This window comes from Hibiscus syriacus, unplaced genomic scaffold (assembly GCF_006381635.1).
Source record: "Hibiscus syriacus cultivar Baekdansim isolate YM2019G1 unplaced genomic scaffold, ASM638163v2 tig00111393_pilon, whole genome shotgun sequence".
Classification (NCBI taxonomy): domain Eukaryota; kingdom Viridiplantae; phylum Streptophyta; class Magnoliopsida; order Malvales; family Malvaceae; genus Hibiscus; species Hibiscus syriacus.
Genome location: NW_024063079.1, coordinates 157,354 through 177,165, shown reverse-complemented (window position 1 = coordinate 177,165; position 19,812 = coordinate 157,354). Strand labels below are relative to the sequence as shown.

The following is a 19,812-nucleotide window of genomic DNA, read 5'->3' as shown; positions in this document are numbered from 1 at the left end:
TTTCTCACGCTACACGCCATTTCATTTTTCTCACTCTAATTTTCAAGTCAGTAGGTAAGTATTAGTAGAGGAAAATGAGTAGGGTAGTCGTCCCATAAAGTCTTTAATTTTTTTAATATTTTTTTATTAATATTTTTAAATTTTATAAATTCGTTATTCTTTAAAATTTTATAAATTCATCATAAATTTTACATTTTCCCTGAGTATATAATTAAAATATATTACAAATCTATATAATCAGGGATAGATCAAGAAAACTAACGAGAATAATTAAAATATTGATTGAATTTAAATCGTAATACACTAATATCATGTGATGATATTTAAATTTAAATTTATTAAATATTTTAATTTTTTTTCAATAATATTTTTTAAAAAAAATTCCATTCCATTAAATTTAAAATCTATTAGGGTATAATACCTAAATTAATAGTTTTCTTTCATTTTAATACATAAACTTTCATTTGATTTAAAATCATACATAACGTTTACTTTTTATTTTATTTAATACCCGTCATTAAAAACTTAACGAACTGATGTACATGAATTTTTTTATGGATAAATTATATCTTTCATCACTCAACTATATTTTTACCTCTATTTTAATCACTAAAGTTTAAAAATTTTCAATTTAACAACTCAACTTTCAATTTGCTCATGTTTTAATCACTCTAATTTATTTTATTACTAAATTTTGTGACATGATTTTTTTTATTTTATTAATATATAATTAAAATAAAAAATAAATTTAAAAGTTAGAGTAATTAAATTAGGAGTAATTCGAAAGTTAAGTAATTAAATAAAAAAAAATAAAATTCAGTGACTAAAATAAGAGTGAGAAGATAATTAAGTGATTAATGATGTAATTTATACATAAAAAGATGTGGCTATAAAAGTCCCATTAAGTTTTTAACGAAGAAATATTAAAACAAAATAAAAAGTAAAAGTTATGTATTATTTTAAAACAAATAAAAGTTTTGATATCAAAATGAAATAAAAGTAAATATTAATTATGATTTTAAAATAAATAAAAATTTAAGTATTAAAATAAAAATAAAATTAATAATTTAGATACTAAGTATATACTTTACCCAATTTATTATTCTTAGGCGAATGATAATAAATGTCGAGGAGTTTCGGTCCCAAATAAAAAAAAATTATTTTAAGTCTTTAAAGTATTTTAAACTTTTTAAAAGTTTTGAAGTCCTCGTCAAGTTTTAAAGTGTTTAGATATTTAAATTAGGTCCCATAATTTTTTTTTAAATTTTCTATCAAACCATATAATTTTTCAAAATTTTAAATTTTTAATAAAAATTTTAAAATTTTATTAAAACCTTTAAAAGGATTTAATTAAACCCCCCGAGTCCCGTTATTCTTACTTTTATACTGATTTGGCTTGGTGGATGGAGTTTAATCTAAAATTTAAAAAGGAAATGAAATAATTGGATTTATTTAAAAGATAAATTGGATGCGAATCCAGGAATTATTCAGATTTATAATGTGTTAAAAGGGCAATAATGAAGAGTAAGAGTGGGACCCGAATGTGGCAGGGCGTGGGAGAGGGATGAACATGACGTTGTCGGTTGTTTTGTACAGAGAAAAAAGAGTCCTTTAATCTCATCAGAATCTCTCTCTCTCTCTCTCTGTTATTTAACATAAAAAATCTCTATCTCTCTCTTGTCTCTAAAGATTGACTCTTTTCTTTTTTATCTTCCCCCTCGGCTTCACCACAAGCAACCAAGCTGTCGCTTGTTGGGAGCGCTGAAGCAAACCCAGATCCTTAACCCTAAGCCCCAAATCTCCCATCTCCTTCATTTCTTCTTCTTCGCTAATTACATGTTGTAAAAGGCTCGACAAGCTCTTGGCCAGTTGCAGTTCCTTCCGTTTGCTGCTGTTTTCTGGTCATCTCTCTCTCTCTCTCTCTCTGACTTTGGTCCCATTTCGACTTTAATGTCTTTAGTTTTGTTTTTGTTTGAACACGATATTGATTTTATTTTATTTTGTTTATCTTTCTCTCTCTCTATTATCTCTCAGCTTACAGATGTTGTAACGGTTGAAAATAGCGGTATGGGTCGACGGATTTTGGCTGAATAATGCAGATTATTGGGAGAAATATAGGGAGGAAAGGAAAACAAGTTATCTAGATAAGCTTCTTGCATCATCATCATCTCTTTTGAAAAACGTTTCAAAGTTTTAGATGAATAGTTGAATAGTGAATCTTCCGTTTTTAGCTATTTTTTGTGGACTATATTTCTTGAATTATGGAGGTGAGAGGTGAAGAGCACGATATTAAGACGCCGGTTCGTGATGGGAATCATAATGGTGTTGCTGTTCTCACTTGCACTCAAACCCTAGACCATGTTCATCGTCCGCAGAGGCAACAACAACAACAATCGCTAGGTCAAATCGGAAGATCTCCGCACCCGGATCGAGTCGCCAGTTCGAATGCCAAGGCATCGGCCGGCGTAGTCAGGTATCGCGAGTGTCTAAAGAACCACGCTGCCAGCATAGGGGGGAATGTTTACGACGGGTGCGGCGAGTTCATGCCTAGTGGAGACGACGGAACGCTCGAAGCGTTGAAATGCGCCGCCTGCGACTGCCACCGAAACTTCCACCGCAAAGAGGTCGATGGCGAGACTCAACAGCTCGGGGGTAATCATGCCGGTCGAAGAAGTTTAATGCTTAACCCTCTTCAGTTGCCTCCACCTTTGCCATCTCCAACCATGCTGCACCACTACCACCACCATCAAAAGTACATAAGTCCACCCAGTGCAATGATTGCACCGATGAATGTAGCGTTCGGCGGAGGAGGTACCGAGTCTTCGAGCGAGGATCTCAACATGTACCAGTCCAATCCCGAGGGAATGCCGCCGGCACCCTCTTATGTTTTTTCAAAGAAGAGATTCAGAACTAAATTCACGCAGGAACAGAAAGATAAGATGTTGGAATTAGCCGAGAAACTGGGCTGGAGGATCAACAAACAAGATGAAGATGAAGTGGAGAAGTTTTGCACCGAGTACGGCGTCAAAAGGAAGGTTTTCAAGGTCTGGATGCACAACAACAAGAACGTGAAGAAGCCGCCCCAGGATGAGTAGCATATATCATCATCTTCATAATTCCATATATATGTATACAATGAGGCAGCCTAGAAGATTAAACCAGACGTTGTTAAAGGAGCTGGCCTTAAAAAAGTTGAAATATTTGTATAATTCTTCATTGCAAAAGCCTTGGTTATCTCTTGGCAAATTCAGCACTTGCATTAGTAATTGTTCTTTCTTTAAGTTATAATGCTAGTCGCTTTCTCATCATTTAATCTGTGAGAAAAAAGAAATATGAAAATGGGTATCTGGTTCTTCTCAATATTTAATGGTGATTGGTAAAACTTGGTGAGTTCATTTCATGCAGGCTCTTGTTCCATTGGGTTTTTTAACATTACTGCACACTAGTCTGTGAGGTTCAATTCAGGGTTTTATTAACAATATTCTGTTGGCATTTGTATTTGGATTTTGGAACCATCTTCCACTCTTAGCTTTCAACCAAAATTAAATGGACAATACGTTCTCAAGAGATTGTGACCCAACACGTTTTTCCTGCTTGATATTTAGATCTTTTTCACCATAAAATTTTATATTAAACCTATAAAATTCAAATTAACAATAAAAAAATATAAATCACGTACGAATTTAAAATTTTCAGTAACGATGGTAGTACATCCCTGTGTACAACAAATGAAGACAATACCCTCTTAACCAATTAACATGTTTAATTTTGTAATTTTTACATGATTTTATAATTTTGTTATATTCTACCTAAGATTTTATATTCAAAACATATTTGAATAAACCAAATATCGATATTTAAAAAAAATTATGAAAACCGAAAGTTCACACAATGTATAAAAAAAAAATTGGGCATTAAAGCGCGTCTCCAATATTAAATTACGATGTCCTTGCTCCTTACGACATTTCCCACATATGAAGGTCAATTTCAACTTTTATGTGCTAACTTTTGTAGCTTTGTCATCTCAACAAATTTGGTCCGCTAGTTTGGTCATTGAAGGACATTTCGTACACGAGGTAAGTGTCTCTACTTTGCAGAGTAACATCCATATCCATAATCTTGCTAGTATTGTTCAGTCCTTACTTGGAGGTAAGGTGTCGCAAGTTAGGGCTTGAGGCATATGAGCTACTCCTAAACATTTGATGGATGCATGTCCATTGTTTCAACATGACCGCTAACAACTAGTGTTATGTTAGATTTAAATCTAAAATTTTAAAATAAAAAATCAATTCGATCAAAACCTATTAGATTCAGGGAAATGACTATCCGTATTCTCATTAATAAGATTATTAAAGTTGTTCTACAGGGGTAGTTGTTTGTTTGATCAATGTTAACTATGGAGTTGTCTGGTAATTAACACCTAAGGAAGTATAGTTGGTTTGAGGATGCTCCTCGATCGTCAAAGAAGAATTTATAATCTATGATCAACCCTGATATCAAAGTTGAGATCTTACTTGAACCTATATCTTCTTAATTATTGGTTAAATCTATTTTAGTTTATTTTATAATTTTTAATTGTATTTGTTCAATATTTTATTTAAATTAGTTTGGAATCCGTTTAAACTTATATATATATATATATATATATATATATATATATATATATTTCATAAACCCAGGTCAAATACTAGGTATGAAACTGTTCAAAAAAATCCCTATTCATCGATATTTTTAGTTCTGATAACTCAATCTATGGGGAATCGACCTTACACCCCTTTTACAACTCAATCTATGTAAAATATTATTAGGTAAACTACATGTTTAATGCCTAAACTATTACTTTTGTTTTTGTTTTGGTACCTAAACTTTTTTTTTTCAAAATCATACTTAGTATTTTGTTTAGGTTTCAGTTTGACCCCGTTAAAAAATTAACATTACTACTGACGTGATTTTTTTTTTATTTTTTCAACGATGACATGACATTACCTTATGGTGACACGTCAACATCACCATTAAGGTGTTAAAAGTGAGGTGCCAAAATGAAAAATAAACTAAATGTTAAATATGATTTTGAAAAAAAAAAGTTTAAGTACCAAAACGAAAGAAAAATAAAAATTTAGGTATTAAATGTGTAGTTTACCAAATATTATTGTTGTTGGATCCGACCCCAATCAAGAGGTAAATTAGTTTAAAAGATGAATGTATTAATTTAAGAACATACTTAAACAGGGTGTATTAGTTTAATAAAGGCATTTTTAACACATTAGATTTTTATATGCAGCAATTTAACCCAAAGAAGGAAAAAAAATCTCGAGATGCTGAAGCAAACAGAAAAATAATATTGGTTTCGTAATTAATTTCTAATTCGAATAGTATGAAAGGTCTAAAAAACAGCACATGAATCAGAAAAAAATGAAGAAAATCACAGTGATTCTCCAATCCAAACGCCCTCATTATCGGAGGATATGACCGATTGGTTTACTTTCAATTTATTACAGTAGTATATCCCATTTGTAGTTACAGCTCCCGGCTCAAACTTTTCCTGCGGCTGGAGTTGCGGTTGTTGGGGCCGGTGATGGTGTTGATCCGGATGAAGAGGAGAACATGTTCTCAATGTCGCTGAACGCAGTGACACGTCACAAGTTATGATCCATAATATGCATATAAGAACAATAGCTAATGCGTTTATAAATTATTAGAATTAAGATTTTCTTTCTCACTGGATTTTGTCCTTGGCCCAGCCGGTCCATGTTGAGTCCTTATTCTCCGCGGATGGCGCGTCAGCAGCTGGTGCAGCGGTCCCCTTAGTGTCTGCTGCGCCTGTCGCCGGTGTAGCTGGAACTGCACCGTCACAAACGACGGAATGGACCGAGAGAATCGTGATCATCGAGACCAAAACAATAACCAAAGCAATCTTTGCCATTTTTGGTGTTTGTTCTTTGGTTTTGGTAAAGAAAGCAAAGAGAAAGTGATGAATTTATTTATTTACTTTTGTGAATATGAATTTATTCACTGAAATGTAATTGATGATATGAAGTCTGGAATTATGAAGAATTTATAACGTTTTGGAGGAGAAGCGTATGGCAAGTTCATAGGTAGGCGACTGCTTAAGTTTCTAATAACCGAACACGAGTTGAACTGTGAGAGCATTTCTGTTTTAAGAATATATACCTGAAAAGAAATCATTTAAAATCTGTGTCTGGTTCCATTTATTTCTGTTATTTTGTTTAATTTAACTTTGATTTGGTTTTATATTGAAAATGTAATCAACAATCGAGTCATGTTATTGAATGGATTTGCTAAGCAGTCCAATTAACAAGGTTTGATTGATCCTATACATGTTTATATTTTATTTTAGTAATTAATTTTTTTATTCTCTTAATACTTAACAGCATAATTCTGTTTTCTATAATTCTAAAAAGTTTTCCATGAAAAAGTATCCCTAAACTTTTAAGTATTTCAAATTCATCTTTGAATTATGACCTCTATTCCAGACTGATCTCCAAAATTTCTAATGCTTAAATAACGTCTCTTAAAATCATCCAAAAATTTAGTGATGAAATTGGAACATTCCAAATTTTAAAAATTAATTTAAAATAATAGTCATAGTTTCAAAATGATTTTAAAACTTTAAGAATTTAGAGACCAATACAAAATAAAAAACATGTTAGGTTTGGCTCATAAATATACCAGTAAAGAGGACAGGAGATGGAGCGGAGTGAGCGAACGCAGCGAACATCAACTGTCCTTACAAAGAAAGTCTCGTTGTGGGGTTACAAATTATGTGGGTTGGGGGTACGGGGGCGTAGCCCCCGCGGTACGGTACAGGGTTGATTTTGTAATTATGTACCAGGGTTTTCTATTATAAATAGAGATGTAACCTAGACCTAAAATATTATTGAATAAAATTCTAGCGCCGCCTAGGCACCGAGGACGTAAGCACATTGCCGAACCTCGTAAAATTCTCGTGTTCTTTCGTTTTCTTTACCCGTTTTCGTCAACAATTGGTATCAGATGTCAGGAGCAAAATTCGAAGTCGCGAAATTCGATGGTCAGGGTAACTTCGGATTATGGCAAACGAGGGTGAAGGATCTATTGGCGCAGCAAGGGATCTTGAAGGCTTTGCGACCTATAAAGCCGGCGTCGATGGATGAGGAAGATTGGGAAGAATTGCAGCAGCGAGCGGCAGGAACCATACGATTATGCTTGGCGGACGAGGTCATGTATCACGTCATGCATCTATCGTCTCCAGACGAAATTTGGAGGAAGTTGGAAAGTCAGTTTATGTCCAAATCCTTAACGACAAAACTGTATCTGAAGCAGCGGCTGTATGGGCTGAAGATGCAGGACGATCACGATTTGGCGCAACACGTGAATGTCTTCAATCAAATCGTTTCTGATCTGGCTCGGCTTGATGTGAAAATTGAGGATGAAGACAGAGCGATGATTCTGTTGTGTTCGTTGCCTTCCTCTTACGAACACATGGTGACTACTCTTACATATGGGAAAGAGACTATCAACGTTGAGGAGATTACTGCAGCCTTGTTGGCTCACAACCAGCGGAAGCAGAATGCAGGGGAAAGCTCTCAAGCCGATAGCTTATATGTCAAGGGTAATCGAGATCGTGGACGGAAGCCAGAGAAGGCAGGGTCCGGGAAGCGGAATTCCAGATCCAAATCCAGGGATAAGAAGACGATTCACTGTTACAAGTGAAAGGAGGCGGGACATATGAAGCGAGACTGTCCGAAGTTGAAAAAGCAGACTGATGAGAAGCGTGATGGCTCATCCAAGTCTGTGAACGTGGTCGAGGATGATACTTCTGATTGCAGTGAGGGTGATATGCTTTCTATTTCAACGACACAATTGACGGATGCTTGGATTCTTGATTCTGGATGTTCTTATCACATCACGCCAAATAGGGAATGGTTTTCGACATACAGGCCGGTTAATTCTGGTTCGGTTTATTTGGGTGATGATCGATGTTGCAATATTGTTGGTATTGGTGATGTCAGAATTAAGATGCACGATGGCTCCGTTCGGACGTTGAGTGGTGTTCGACATATCCCAGACTTGAAGAAGAATTTGATTTCCTTGGGCACTTTGCACAAGAATGGTTTTATCCCTAAGGCTGACGAGGATAGGGAAACCATTCGGATTTTTAAAGGAGCATTGACTGTGATGAAAGGCAAGATGACTGCAGGGAATATCTACAGATTGTTAGGGAGTACCGTTGCAGGTGGAGTTCACTCTGTTGAGTCCTGTGATGATACGACAAAATTGTGGCATATGTGCCTTGCTCATCTTAGTGAACGTGGTATGGCAGAATTACACAAGAGAAACTTGTTGCATGGTGTCAAAAGCTGTAAGCTCGATTTTTGCAAGTATTGTGTTCTTGGTAAACAGACTAAAGTCCGTTTCAAGACTGCGAAGCACACAACTCAAGGGATTCTTGATTATGTGCATTTTGATGTATGGGGGCCTTCCACGACATCGTCTTTGGGTGGATCTAGGTACTATGTTACTTTTATTGATGATTTTTCACGGAAAGTTTGGGTGTATTTTTTGAAACAGAAATCTGAAGTTTTGGAGAAGTTCAAGCTGTGGAAAGCTGAGGTAGAAAACCAAACAGGACGAAAAATCAAGTGTTTGCGGTCTGACAATGGTACGGAGTACACAGATTCACAGTTCCTACAATTCTGTAAGGAGCATGGGATTCAGAGGCATTTTACAGTGCGCAAGACACCACAACAGAATGGTGTTGCGGAACGAATGAACAGGTCGTTGAATGAAAGAGCCAGATGTTTGCGGTTGAATGCGGGGCTTCCCAAACACTTCTGGGCTGAGGCTGTTAACATGGCGTGTTACCTTATCAACAGATCGCCAAGGGCATCGCTGGCTGGGAAAGTTGCAGAAGAGGTATGGACTGGTCATGATGTTAGTTTTGATAACTTACGGATTTTTGGTTATCCTGCTTATGTGCATGTACCTGCTGATGAGAGATCCAAACTTGATGCAAAATCGAAGGAGTGCATTTTTCTGGGTTACAAGAAAGGTGTCAAAGGATTCAAGTTCTGGGATCCAGTTGCGAAGAAAGTTGTGATTAGTAGAGATGTCGTTTTTGATGAACAGTCTATGTTGCAGCAGAAGCAAGACACGACAGTGGTAAATTTCGAGCAGTTTCCAGTTGAGAAACCAGAAACTTCTCAACCGACTTCTGGTGGTTCCACTACGGATGATTTGCAGGATTATAGTCTCGCCAGAGACAGGGTGAGACGGACGAATATAAAGCCTCCGAACAGATTGGGTTTTGAAGACTTGGTATCTTTTGCACTTACTGTTAGCAGTGATGATCCAGTTACTTTTCATGATGCCGTTACTAGTCAGGAAAACGACAAGTGGATGGCAGCCATGGTTGAGGAGATGAAGTCTTTGAATCACAATCGCACATGGGAGTTAGTTCCCCTTCCTGAGGGTAAGAAGCCGATTGGTTGCAAATGGGTGTATAAGAAGAAACCAGCAGTAACAGAAAAAGAGGGGGAGAAGTTCAAGGCTCGTTTGGTAGCGAAGGGTTTTTCACAGCAGAAAGGAGTTGATTATGATGAAATCTTTTCTCCTGTGGTCAGGCACACTTCAATCCGAGCAGTACTTGCATTGGTGGCTAGTTGGGATTTGCATTTAGAGCAGATGGATGTTAAAACTGCTTTTTTGCATGGTGATTTAGAGGAGCAGATCTACATGCGGCAACCTGAAGGTTTCACTCAACCTGGAAACGAGCATTTAGTTTGCAGATTGAAGAAATCTTTGTACGGGTTAAAACAGTCTCCGAGACAGTGGTATAAACGGTTTGACTCCTATATGATCAAGATTGGCTACAACCGATGTGAGTATGATTGTTGTGTCTATGTTAAGAGCCTTGATGATGGTTCTTTTATTTTTCTATTACTGTATGTTGATGATATGTTGATTGCTGCGAAGAACATGGATGATGTTATCGGTTTGAAAACTTTATTGAGTCAGGAATTTGATATGAAAGATTTAGGTGCTGCAAAGAAAATTCTTGGAATGGAAATTTGCAGGGACAGAGACTCAAGGAAACTACGGCTATCTCAACGGGGTTATGTTGAGAAAATGCTAGAAAGGTTTGCGATGAGCAGCGCGAAACCAGTTAGCACTCCATTGGCGAATCACTTTAAGCTCTCATCAGAACAGTGCCCTAAGACATATAAGGAAGCTGAAAATATGGCAAAGGTTCCGTATTCTAATGCTGTTGGCTGCTTGATGTATGCGATGGTATGTACTCGTCCTGATTTAGCTCATGCTGTTAGTCAAGTTTGTAAGTACATGTCTAAACCTGGTAAGCAACATTGGGATGCAGTCAAGTGGATCTTTCGGTACTTAAAGGGTACTGTGGGACATGGAATTGTTTTTGGGAGTCAGCGGGATAATCCTTTGGTTGTAGGATATGTGGATTCAGATTATGCAGGTGACTTGGATAATAGAAGATCTACGACAGGGTATGTGTTTACTCTTGGTGGAGGGCCTATTTGTTGGAAGTCTACTGTTCAATCTGTCGTGGCACTATCTACAACTGAAGCTGAATACATGGCAGCGGCTGAAGCTGCAAAAGAAGCTTTATGGCTTACTGGTTTAGTGAAGGAGTTGTGTGTTCAACAAGGTGGAGATCAGTTGCTTTGTGATAATCAAAGTGCTATTCACTTGGCTAAGAATCAGGTGTATCGTGCTAGAACTAAACATATTGATGTAAGGTTCCACAAGATCAGAGAGTTTGTTGCATCTGGAGAGGTTTTGTTTCAGAAGGTACATACTGATGAGAATGCCGCTGATATGTTCACCAAGCCAGTTACGACAGACAAGTTCAAGCATTGCTTGGACTTGTTGAATGTTTCGAGTTGTTAAAGAAGCAAGGTAACCCAACCCACATTGAAGTTTCCAAGGGGCAGGATATTCGCCAAGGTGGAGATTTGTTAGGTATGGCTCATAAATATACCAGTAAAGAGGACAGGAGATGGAGCGGAGTGAGCGAACATCAACTGTCCTTACAAAGAAAGTCTCGTTGTGGGGTTACAAATTATGTGGGTTGGGGGTGCGGGGGCGTAGCCCTGCGGTACGGTACAGGGTTGATTTTGTAATTATGTACCAGGGTTTTCTATTATAAATAGAGATGTAACCTAGACCTAAAATATTATTGAATAAAATTCTAGCGCCGCCTAGGCACCGAGGACATAAGCACATTGCCGAACCTCGTAAAATTCTCGTGTTCTTTCGTTTTCTTTACCCGTTTTCGTCAACAAAACATAATTTAAAGATAAAATTAAAATGTTCAAAAGTTTAACAACAATTTAAAATAAAGGTTTTTGTCTGGGATGTAAAGTTGTAAATGAGATGAGACAGATCGTGAGCTACTTGAATTTGACTTCATCAAAGCTTGACCAACACTCGAATCAAATGGATTCGACTTGAGCCCAAATTCGACTCGAGTTCTCGATAAGCCGAAAGTGAACTATTTGAAGCCCAACCCGAAAAGCTCACGAGTAACTCAAAAAAATAATATATTAAACTATTAATTTTTAAGTCAAATTATTAATAATATTAACATTTATATGTTTTTTAAAATATACTATTAGACTTTCATGTACTCAAATTTCAAGCTTGAACAGAGCTTGAGTTTGAGTTTCAATCAGGTTAAGTCCTAGAATGTTTTGAGTTTAAATTTTTTTAAATTTTGATATTGAGTTGAAATTGACAATATTAAACTCACAAGTTTTTTAGTTGAGGTAAATCGAACTTTAAATTTTTCAAATCAAACTCAACAATACATGAACTTTAAGTGTAATTACGTGTTCATTGACTTTGCTGATATAATCTTGACTTAACAATATTAGGATTTTAATTGGATATTCATGTTCAAATAAAATGCATATTTGACATATCTTGTAATAGAAAAACGTTTACATTACTAATGCAATGCGGATGTAGCTCAGATGGTAGAGCGCGAGAGGTAAGGGCATCGATACCCCGCATCTCCATATTTTCCAATCGTCACTTGTCTTGATCTGTAAAGGAAATGAACGTTTCCCCCGCGTTTTCTATCTGTATTAAAACCAGCATCGATACCCCGCATCTCCATTTTTTTCCGATCGTCAATTGTCTTGATCTGTAAAGGAAATGAAAGTTTCCCCCGCGTTTTCCATCTGTATTAAAACCAGGATGCGCTGCTTTTGAAATTATCTGATGCCCTCGTAAAATCAGTATATCCTTGTTTCCCTTTCTCTAAATACCTCTTTTTGTAAAATTCAAACTCAGATTTTCAACTATTGCTTGATTTGGTTGAGTTCTCTATTCAGATTCAAATTGCGATTCTGGGTGCTTGATTTTAAATAGGTCAGCTTCTCTTTCTCCACTGTCTGTTGATTTGATAACAGCAACAAAGATTGTGTTGTATTCTTTAAATCCCATGCGATTGTGATTCAAGAATTGAAATTAAGTTTATGATTCAATCAGTAATCTTAATTTCCATTGTTCTTATTGGTGAAATCGAGAACTGAAATCGCTAGTTTGATGTTTTTTATTAATCGAAATGATCGTTTGTTTATTTATTTATATCTACATCGCCTACGTTTCATTTCTCACTGTTGATTATAACTATTATTTTTTTGTGGTTAGTCGTTTTAATTTTGTGCAGATCGCTTCATTCTTAGTTCCATAATCTTTATCTAATAATTTAGATATTATTTCTAGGGAAAATTTTAGAATCTATGTCGTACACCGAAACACACTATTAATGTGATACACAGTTGCGCATCAGTTATCACTAATTAAACTGTTCATATTAAATAAATATGAAAAAATATAATCACCTATCCATAATTAATACTTTATTTATTATTTAGTTTAAATTTAATAGGAATATGATTAAATTATATTTTTATTAAAAATTATAATTATTTTAAAAAAAATTATTTGTTCAGGTTTAAAACACTTAATTTGTATAAGTTTGCGTATTCATCCTAACAGCAACCATTAAACTTAACTATCGACGACCCTATTCATCGTTGGAAAATCGTGTTCTTCAATATACAATGCCACCGGAGAACTATATTAAGTGGAAACTAGTATTTATCTTCACCTAACATTGCCTAGCTCGCCATCGCCTTGCAATCGACCGTTGATTATCCATGTTGTTGTTGTTCGCGTCGTACCTTTATTATTATTATTAGCTCTTTACCCTTCATTAGTCGTTCCACTTGCATGGTGACATGTGTAATATAACATGGTCCCCCAATCTACATACATGAACCGACCATGGATCAGTAGTACATTAACTTAGAAAAGGCTAAATTGAGTGCCCCACCTTCAGTTGTATATTTCTTGGGGAAGACTGTGTGCATCAAACCTTATTTTCATTGTTGAGTATACGATAACAGACACCATCTGAGGAATCATAGCTTATGATTCCTTTTAACGTTGGAATGTGGCTTCTAATCCCTTTTTTTTTTTCAGTAAATGGTGTTGGAAACGAATAAGGAAAAACGTCAAGATTTCTTCTTAAAATTTTCTACAATGACACCTTAAAAATTTTCAGCACTAAGAAATTAAATTTCTAACGTTTATATGTCAGTTCATGTACGTAGCATGGTAGAATCGATAATTATACAAAATTATTTTCAAGATTCTCTTACTCGATACCAAGGCGAACACAAGGGGATGGCAATGGCTTTGTCCCCAAAATGGCAACGACTAATGGAGGGGGAAAGAGCTAATAATAATAATAATAATAATAATAATAAGGGAGTGATTGGATTAAGGAATGTGTGATTCCCATGGGAATGGTTGGGAATGGTTGGTCGGGAATCTCATTTCCGGTAATATTTTAATACTAATAGTAGATTTTTTTGGATATATTACTGGGAATGTCATTACCTCCATTTCCTTAGGTATTGATGGATTACCGACGTTTTGGACTAAAATGCCCTTAATTTTTTCCCCCAAAAATATCCTTCTTCTGTCATTGAATAATAAAAATTCTACGAAGGTTAAATTATAAATTTATCCTTAAACTATTTTAGATTTACAAAAAAAAGTCTAGTTAAAATTTTATATGAAGTTCAGGGGTTAAAATAAAATTTTACCCTTTCATTAAACCTTTTTATATTTTCAATTTTGTAAATATATATATATATATATATACATTTTATGAATTTAAATTTTTTAAAGAAAATATATAAATATTTTCCAACTTGTTAAAAAATAAATATATAATAAGGATAATTTGATCAAATATACATTCCAATAATCTTTTATTCCTTTAACCAAACACAGTAATCTTACATTCCTGCTAAACCAACCAAACACAAAATACAACATTCTTAGTAATCATATTCTCTGGTAATCTTACATTCCGTGAACCAAACGCACCCTAAAGGTAAGGCGCGAACGACAGTAATTTGCGCTCGATTGTAAGGTGACGGAGAGCTAGGCAACGTTTGGTTAAGAGAAAGACCAATTTTCTATTGATATAACTATTCGTCATCAGTGTATATTAAAGAACATAATTTCTTGCGATGAATAGGGTTGTCGGTGGTTAGGTTTTAATGGTGGTTATTGGGATGAATATACAAATTTGTATAAATTATTTGTTCGAATCCTAAACAAATAAAAGTTCATAAAATAATTATAATTTAAAAAATATATATATAATTTAGTTATATTGCTATTAAAATTTAAATTAAATAATAAAAAAGATTAATTACAGATAGGTCATTATATTTTTTCATATTTATTTAATAAAGACAATTTAATTAATGGTGTGCATCGGTGTTTTACATTAGTGGTGTGTTTTGGTGTGCGACGTGTGCTTTAAAGTCATCCTATTTCTAGTAGTTTTTTTTTAATTTCTTTTAATTATATGATTCATTTATTGTATTTTTCAGGAACTGCCAAGATGAAACACATAACATTTAGTTGTAATAGTGTTGAAAACCAACGTAATTTCTAGATAAATCTATAATTATCCAATAACTACTAAACTTTATAAATATCGGTGAGATTTGTCATTGTTGTAGAGTAAAACAAAGAGTGTAAACGTATGAATTAGACAAAAAAAACACTTAGAAGAAGAGGAGAAAAAAGAAGAAAAAATCTAACAAATACTAATTTTATTTAAAAATGAAAAATTCAGTATTATAATTACAAGCTTAACATGTGGGCCCTTTATAGTAAATTGAACTATAATATTATAGAAAATAACTTAAAATAACCAAAAAAGGAAAAATTGTAGCCATATGAGATGAGATGTTTGATTTGAACTCTAACTATCATTATCTTTGGAAGAGTGGGATGTGTAAATGTGATTTTTGAACATCAGACCATGCATCCAGGATGGTACGGAGATCAACAATCGATTGTTTATTTGAAAATTTCAAATTTTTATGTAATTTAAGTATTGTCTTTATATTTTTATCAGTAATTTGTTTTTATCTTTTAAAATTTTATAAGTTTATCTCTCTTAATATTTTATAAATTTATAAAATCATACGTCCATCCTTATCTCGAGAAAGTACACCAGATAACATTCTTAAATGCTTTTCAGTTTGTTATAATATTCTTGTGTTTTGGAGTTAGAAAAATGTCCATATTTCATGTTAAGGTTGAGGTTGAGTGGCTGACCTGTAGAAACTATAGATTTTTAAGTGTCCATCAATACAATGATTATAATCTTTTTAATTGTCATTCTTATGCCATAAGGTGACAGTAGTTGACATTGAATGTGGATAAAAAAGAGTTTGTAAATGAGGATAGTTATTGGTAATACTCTACTTTATCTCTCACCAGCAATTCATTTTGTGTACCTCCAGTAGTGCTTTGTAGTTGGGTATAAGGATTTTATCAGATTCAATATACATGAGATTCTCCACTAGGATCTCATAGTGCCTTCTTACTTCTTCGGAGGGCAGTCGTCACCTTTTGCTATCGATTTAGGTGTTCTTACCATACACAACTAGCGTATTTTTAAATTGTTTGTTTTGCTTTGATATCCAAAAGGAATTAGAACCGCATGAACAAGTGAGAAACTTGATGCCATTAGTTATTACCTTGGGGATGAATGAAAAAGGAGACTAATATGATAAAGCTATTGGATTAGTTGGATGTTTAGCAGAAACAAAAGAGAAACAAGCTAGGAAGGGGGAAAAATATTTGGTCTAGGGGTGGTATGGTGTAAGAAATTGCAAAGCTTGCTACTTATAAATTGTAAAAATGGTGGTGTTAGGTTTAAGGCAGTTCGTTGTAGATATATATAAAAAATTATTGATTCCTCTAGTGATAAACTATTCTGTTAAGTTCGAATAATTATGCGTAACTCTATGAACAAATAATTATAGATAATTTGCAATTCATAAAATGAATTATTGATTTTTTAACACTATTTGATTTTAAAAGTGTAATTGATTATTATTTAGTTAAATAAAAGGACAACTATTTGTAATTTTATGATAATTTTAGTTACAACTTACAAGTTTTTGAAGTTGTGATCAGATAACTTTTTTACTTAGATAAATATACAAAAATATATGGTAATGACAATACTAATAATTTTAAAGTGAACAGATAATTTGACAGCTAGATAAAAATTCAAATAAAATAGATGATTAAGATAACATCTCATTAGTTATGAAGATATTATTTATGAATTTTTCTCATTTTAATCATTAAAGATAAATTTTCTTATTTTTTCCTATATTTTCAATTTATATGTAATTAATTTTTAATCAATCACTTATTTTTATATTTATATGGAAAAAAATTAAAAATCTATCTTTAGAAAAAAGATGACATGGAAGAAAAAATAAATAAATTATGTGATTTTTAATGATTGAAATTATAGATGTCGACGCAACGAAAAGGATTGATGTAATAATTTTATGATAACAGATGAGACTAACTTGTTTGATCAATAAAACTAAATCTTAAATATTAAATTCTAAAATATAAATGTTGAGTCCTAATTCTTAAAATTATTACTTAATTATATTTACATAATTTGTTTGAACAGCCAAAAAAATAAGTATACAGTTCCCCTCTCTCGCTCTTATTGGGTGGACTCCTGGAAATTCTATTGTAGAAAATTGGAGTCTTTATGACAATGACTGTCTTCCCTCGTAAATTTTGTTTTTCTTACAATTTGTAGTATGAATTATGAAGTGTAAACTGTATAAACAGACCACTTCCATTTAGTTTCTTTGTGATTACTCTTTCGTTTTTAGTGTGAACTGTTCACCTTTATGTTTCTATCCAGTTGAGTTTTTTTGCCAGTAGAGTAACCACCGGGCAAGTTTTCTTCTCAATTATATTTGTACCAAACAGATTCTGCAAATTTGTAAATGGTGTATGCTGCAAACATAATTATTTGAGGGCTCCAATTGTTTTGATAAATTTGCAGGGACTTATCATATGGAACTTGGTGCTGCTGAGAGTGTTGATCTTCCATATTACAGCTCCATTAAGGTAAATGTTAACTGCTTTTTCCAGCTTTGATCAATTGCTTCGTTTTTCCAATAAGGAACTTTCATGTTTGTTTACTTCACAGCCTCCGATAGATGCAGGTACATCGGTTGATGTGCTCGGAGCTGAAGAAACTCATCGATAGCGTTTCATACATGTTTTCAGCTCTCGAGGCAGCTCGGCCACGATGCACACCAGGAGTTCGTGCATTGTGCACATTGCAGTCTGCAATGGATAAAGCCAATTTACTAATCCAGCACTGTTCTGAATCCAGCAAATTCGACTTGGTACTTCTTAAATTTTACTTTTCTGTTTGTATAAGAAGTAAAAGAAGTTTGCATGAAAGGATTCAGCTGAATTTAGGCATTGATATCATGGTCCCAGGTGGTTATTTTATTATGAAATAAATTCCCATGTTAGCACATCATATCATTGTATTTTATTTTTGTTCTTTACTCGAACTCGGATGTGAAAATTAGATACAGGTATGTTTCCGACACCGGTGTGTTCAATTTTTTCCATCTCTCGTATCTGACTTCCCTGTTTAGTCTGTAAGATATTCACATAAACTATCATGTTGATGTTGAAATTATTTGTATAACAGTTGTATTTATCAACTATTTAGGCAATTTCAGCGAAATTTATACTCTTGAGGTGTGAAAATATTCGGAGAACTATGGAGGTTTGCATGAATCAAGTTCAAGAAATGGTTTGGCTAAGAAGGTTTGTAATAACACTCGATAATTGCCTTGCAGAAGAATCATAAAGTGCTTGGTTTACTTGCTTCTGTTGTTAAAGTCGGGTGTGTGTCGGATACAAGTATCTGTTAAATGTTCAATTTTGAAGGGTGCTTGGAGGTTCATATAGGAAAGATACACACACACACTTCTTGTCTGTTATCTGCAGTTTTTTTAGCCTTTTCCTTGATCATAATTAAAGAAGAAATTACTATTTACAGATAGCTGGAATCATAGAGGAACTTACAAGTGCGAGGTTTTCATTAGAGCCTTCTGAATATGATGCTGGAGCAGTTATACTTGCATTGCTTGAACGTGACATATCTGCATCAGCGTCGAAAATGCAATCCGAAATCGAGGCTCTTCGACTTGCAGCTTTGAGACTGAGCATCACATCTCCATTTTCTCTTTTGAGAGAGAAAATATCTATCAGAAAACTGCTTGGAAGAGTCAAGGATGCAAATTCAAACAACAGGAAAATCTTGAAGTATCTTCTGTATCTTCTGAAAAAACATGAGTTAATTTGGCAACTCCAATCTAAAAACATGGAAGAAGAGAGCATTTTATCATTGATGGAAGAAGAAGAAGAAGCAGGTGATGACTTCTCATTTCCATACCTCCAGCACAGTTCATATGCCGAATCTCTACGAGATTGCTTTATGATCCGGTAATTATTGCTTCCGGAAAAACTTTTGAACGAGTTTGGATCGAGAAGTGGTTTAGTGAAGGCAATCAGATATGCCCTGTGACTATTACAACGTTGAAGCAGTTGTCCCTGACACCAAATTTCGCAATGAAAGCCCTTGTTTCAAAGTGGCTTTTGAGGCACGGAATCAATGTTCCTCAACATGCAAAACCAGTTCCTTCACTGATTTCCTTGCATCAACCTTCTTCCAGCTGCATTGCTAGCCTTGGTAGTACTGTGCTTGGTTTGCTACTCGAAATAGGGAGCACCTCACATGACTCGGTGAGTACTAATTCGAGTTTAGATTCGTTGGACGGGAAATGCAACAATGAGATTATGTCGAGGCTATCTAAGGTTGCTGTGGATTCACATAGTCGAATACGTCAGCATCACTCTTCTAAGATTTCGAGTAGTGATGGCATTCATGCGGCATGTCTTTCTGAACTTATCAACATTCTTGGAATTCGCAATGCAAGGCTGTTCAAAATGTCAGAGGACTACTAGAAGACACTGATAGAATGTGAAGCCTGTTTTTTTCGTCGTACTCATCGTATTTTGTGTTTGTGCAATATAATTTTTCTAACAAAAACTTCAAATAACATATGGATCTCATTTATTTGCGGTATTGATTAAAAGAACAAAACAATCCGTTTATATGTAAATAAAACACGAAACAAGTACGTGGTCATGAGATTATTATTATTCTTTAAGATATTGAGTTCGAGCATTATATATATATATATATATGTATAGTCTTTAAATCAATATTTCCTTACAATTATATTCACTTCATATTAATATGAATGGGCCCACAAAATTTAATCTCATTAAAGAAGGAAGCAAAACCTTACTCTTTATGTAATGTCAAAC

The 19,812-nt window shown here is 34.3% G+C and overlaps 2 protein-coding genes and 1 pseudogene across 2 annotated transcripts; all 3 read left to right on the top strand.

Annotated features, from left to right (window-relative positions):
- Positions 1 to 1,802: 1,802 nt before the first annotated feature.
- Positions 1,803 to 3,308, top strand: LOC120160781 (zinc-finger homeodomain protein 5-like). The gene is made up of 2 exons (XM_039171121.1): positions 1,803 to 1,901; positions 2,035 to 3,308. The coding sequence occupies exon 2, from the start codon at positions 2,262 to 2,264 to the stop codon at positions 3,093 to 3,095; it is 834 nt and encodes a 277-aa protein (XP_039027052.1). The 5' UTR covers positions 1,803 to 1,901; positions 2,035 to 2,261; the 3' UTR covers positions 3,096 to 3,308.
- A 13,853-nt stretch (positions 3,309 to 17,161) lies between these two features.
- LOC120160795 (U-box domain-containing protein 7-like) lies at positions 17,162 to 18,034 on the top strand. Its single transcript, XM_039171132.1, has 3 exons — positions 17,162 to 17,177; positions 17,459 to 17,523; positions 17,622 to 18,034. Exons 1-3 carry the CDS (start codon positions 17,162 to 17,164, stop codon positions 17,925 to 17,927), a joined length of 387 nt encoding a protein of 128 aa, XP_039027063.1. The 3' UTR covers positions 17,928 to 18,034.
- A 162-nt stretch (positions 18,035 to 18,196) lies between these two features.
- On the top strand, positions 18,197 to 19,466 carry LOC120160794 (annotated as a pseudogene).
- Positions 19,467 to 19,812: the final 346 nt, after the last annotated feature.

Excerpts from the sequence above, each read along its gene's own strand:
- LOC120160795 (XM_039171132.1), top strand. Across the intron at positions 17,524-17,621 it reads CATATTACAGCTCCATTAAG|GTACATCGGTTGATGTGCTC; the intron begins GTAAATGTTAAC and ends CGATAGATGCAG.
- LOC120160781 (XM_039171121.1), top strand. The coding sequence starts at position 2,262 with ATGGAGGTGAGAGGTGAAGAGCACGATATTAAGACGCCGGTTCGTGAT.